This window comes from Mandrillus leucophaeus, unplaced genomic scaffold (genome assembly GCF_000951045.1).
Source record: "Mandrillus leucophaeus isolate KB7577 unplaced genomic scaffold, Mleu.le_1.0 Scaffold219, whole genome shotgun sequence".
Classification (NCBI taxonomy): Eukaryota; Metazoa; Chordata; class Mammalia; order Primates; family Cercopithecidae; genus Mandrillus; species Mandrillus leucophaeus.
The window spans coordinates 56,353-58,539 of NW_012102243.1; the positions used below are offsets into that span (position 1 = coordinate 56,353).

General features: G+C 53.3%; 2 protein-coding genes across 2 annotated transcripts in view; both read right to left on the minus strand.

The window, feature by feature from the left end:
- MTG1 (mitochondrial ribosome-associated GTPase 1) overlaps positions 1–1,156 on the minus strand; it is a 22,939-nt gene extending 21,783 nt beyond the window's left edge. Inside the window, exons 1-2 of the mRNA XM_011980823.1 lie at positions 964–1,156; positions 470–574 (exon numbers count right to left, since the gene is read on the minus strand). Of these exons, the coding sequence (XP_011836213.1) occupies positions 470–574; positions 964–1,017 (159 nt within the window). The 5' untranslated portion in view covers positions 1,018–1,156. The remainder of the gene's footprint in view (positions 1–469; positions 575–963) is intronic.
- PAOX (polyamine oxidase (exo-N4-amino)) overlaps positions 1–2,187 on the minus strand; it is a 19,227-nt gene that overhangs the window by 1,313 nt on the left and 15,727 nt on the right. The window lies entirely within an intron of this gene.

Genomic DNA, 2,187 nt, shown 5'->3' on the forward strand with positions numbered 1-2,187 from the left:
GCACACCAGACACCTGGGGGCACCACAATCACCACAAAAGACCTCAGACCAGAATGGCCGCATGTGGCTACTAAAACTAATCAAGCAAAATGTGAAAGTCACATGTGGCAGTAGACACATGTCAGGTGCTCACAGGCAGCCACCACGTGAGACACAGAGACCCCATCAGCAAGGAAAGGTCCACAGCACCACCGCGGCCACCACTCGGGCTCTGGCAGCACAGCCTGGCCACTTCCCACAGGAGACGCGCGCTCACTGGGTGTCCGGATCACGAGCCACACGTTAGAGGGAGGCACGCCGTATGAGAAATGATGCTGGCACGCTTCTGCAAAGCAAAGGGCTGTTTCTAAAGCAAAGCCTGCCTGGGCAAACTAATAAAAGTATGTGTCCAGCAACTCTTCTATTAGAACAACCGACCTAGGGAAAACACAGCCACACTGCTGAAGGCATCTGCGAGAAAGGCCTTTACCTGCTGCTCTGTAAGATCCGCCAAGTCCATCTTGTTGAGGACCAGCAAGTGAGGCTTAAGCCCAAGGGTTTCCTGAAACAGAGGGTTGCGGCCTGAAAGTGGGATGTGGCAAAATTAAGGTAAAAATTCCACCAAAGCTTTATCAGCCAACCAACTATTTTTCTTGACATCAGTGAACGAGTCATCACATCTTGCCAATTCATTCCTCAAGTACAGGAGGAAAGCCCCAGCTGGCAGGAACATTTAAACGGAGGTTTCACAGCCTACCTAGAGAATGCCACCGCTGCAGCCTACTGTCAGGCTTGAGTGACCCAGACACATGTATGAAACATGTAAGTTTCAAAGACACGCAGTCTGGACCCCACACCACAGATTCTGACTAACTGGTCTGGTAAGGGGCCTACCAATTCCTATTTTTAAAAGCCTCCCCAGGTAATTCTAACATGTAATATGACTTCAGGCAGAGGGGCCTCCCCTGCTCTGTGAAAGGATATTCGGGCATCATGGACCTCGATGATACAGTCCACCAGCTTCAGGCTGCTCTTCATCTTCTTCAGCCCTGGAAAACAGAAGGACGCCTCAGAGAAGGAGCTCACAACCTTTCTAAAGGTTCAAGCTGAACCATCCAGTGTGACACGCCACCATAAATAACCTACAAAGTCTACATCTGAGTGAAGCGTACTAAGTAACAGTAACAGGTAACATCCACTGAGCGCCTCCTCCAAGTTCCACACCCTTGGAATGGGAGACGGGGAGGCGCCCTGCCAGAGGGTGGGCCATGTGTCAAAAGCCAGATGCGGTCTTCACCACCTGACTCGTGGCTGACTCTGGGTGGAATATTTAACTGCCATGGGGTTTTTCTCTTTTTTTTTTTTTTTTTTTTGAGACCGAGTCTCACTCTGTCACCCAGGCTGGAGGGCAGTGGCGCAATCCGGGCTCACTGCAACCTCCGCCTGCCAGGTTCAAGCAATTCTCCTGCTTCAGGCTCCCAAGTAGCCGGGACTACAGGCACGCGCCACCCTGCCCGGTTAACTTTTTGTATTCTTAGTAGAGACGCGGTTTCACCATGCTGGCCAGGCTGGTCTCGATCTCCTGACCTCGTGATCCGCCCGCCTCGGCCTCCCAAAGTACTGGAATTACAGGCGTGAGCCACCGCGCCGGGCCTTTCCATTTCCACGGGTCTTAATCTGGGCTATAAAACAGTAACACCGGCTCATCAGGCCCCTGCCACCTTGTAGGAAAGATGACCAGTCCCCTAACCAGGAACACCACACACAACCGAGATAACAAAGCTTCCAGCTTCCCTCCCCTCTAGTGTTGTCCAAAGACCGAGGACAGCCTCAGACACCCACACGGACCCTTCTTCCAGCTCGGCCCCCAGGGCACGCAGAGCCGAGGCAGGGGTGGCCATCACTACACCTAGAGGGGCTGGGCCGGCCCCAGCGCTCTTCTCGGGGCCGAACTGTGACAAACAGTAAGAAATTACCAAAGACTTATTTAAGCAGGAAAACGACTCAATATATGAGTTAAAGCTGAACAGGTCCTTCATGCCCGCTGTTTCCTTCAGTCCCCAAAAGACTCAGAAGTCTATCTTGTCAAGAACACGTGGAAACGGAGGCTTCGGGGGATTAAACGGGCAGAGGCACTTGCTGGGAACAGGGGACGGGGCGGCGGGCCAGAGGTCGGAGGTCAAGCAGGCCCCGGGCCCGCGGCTGCGT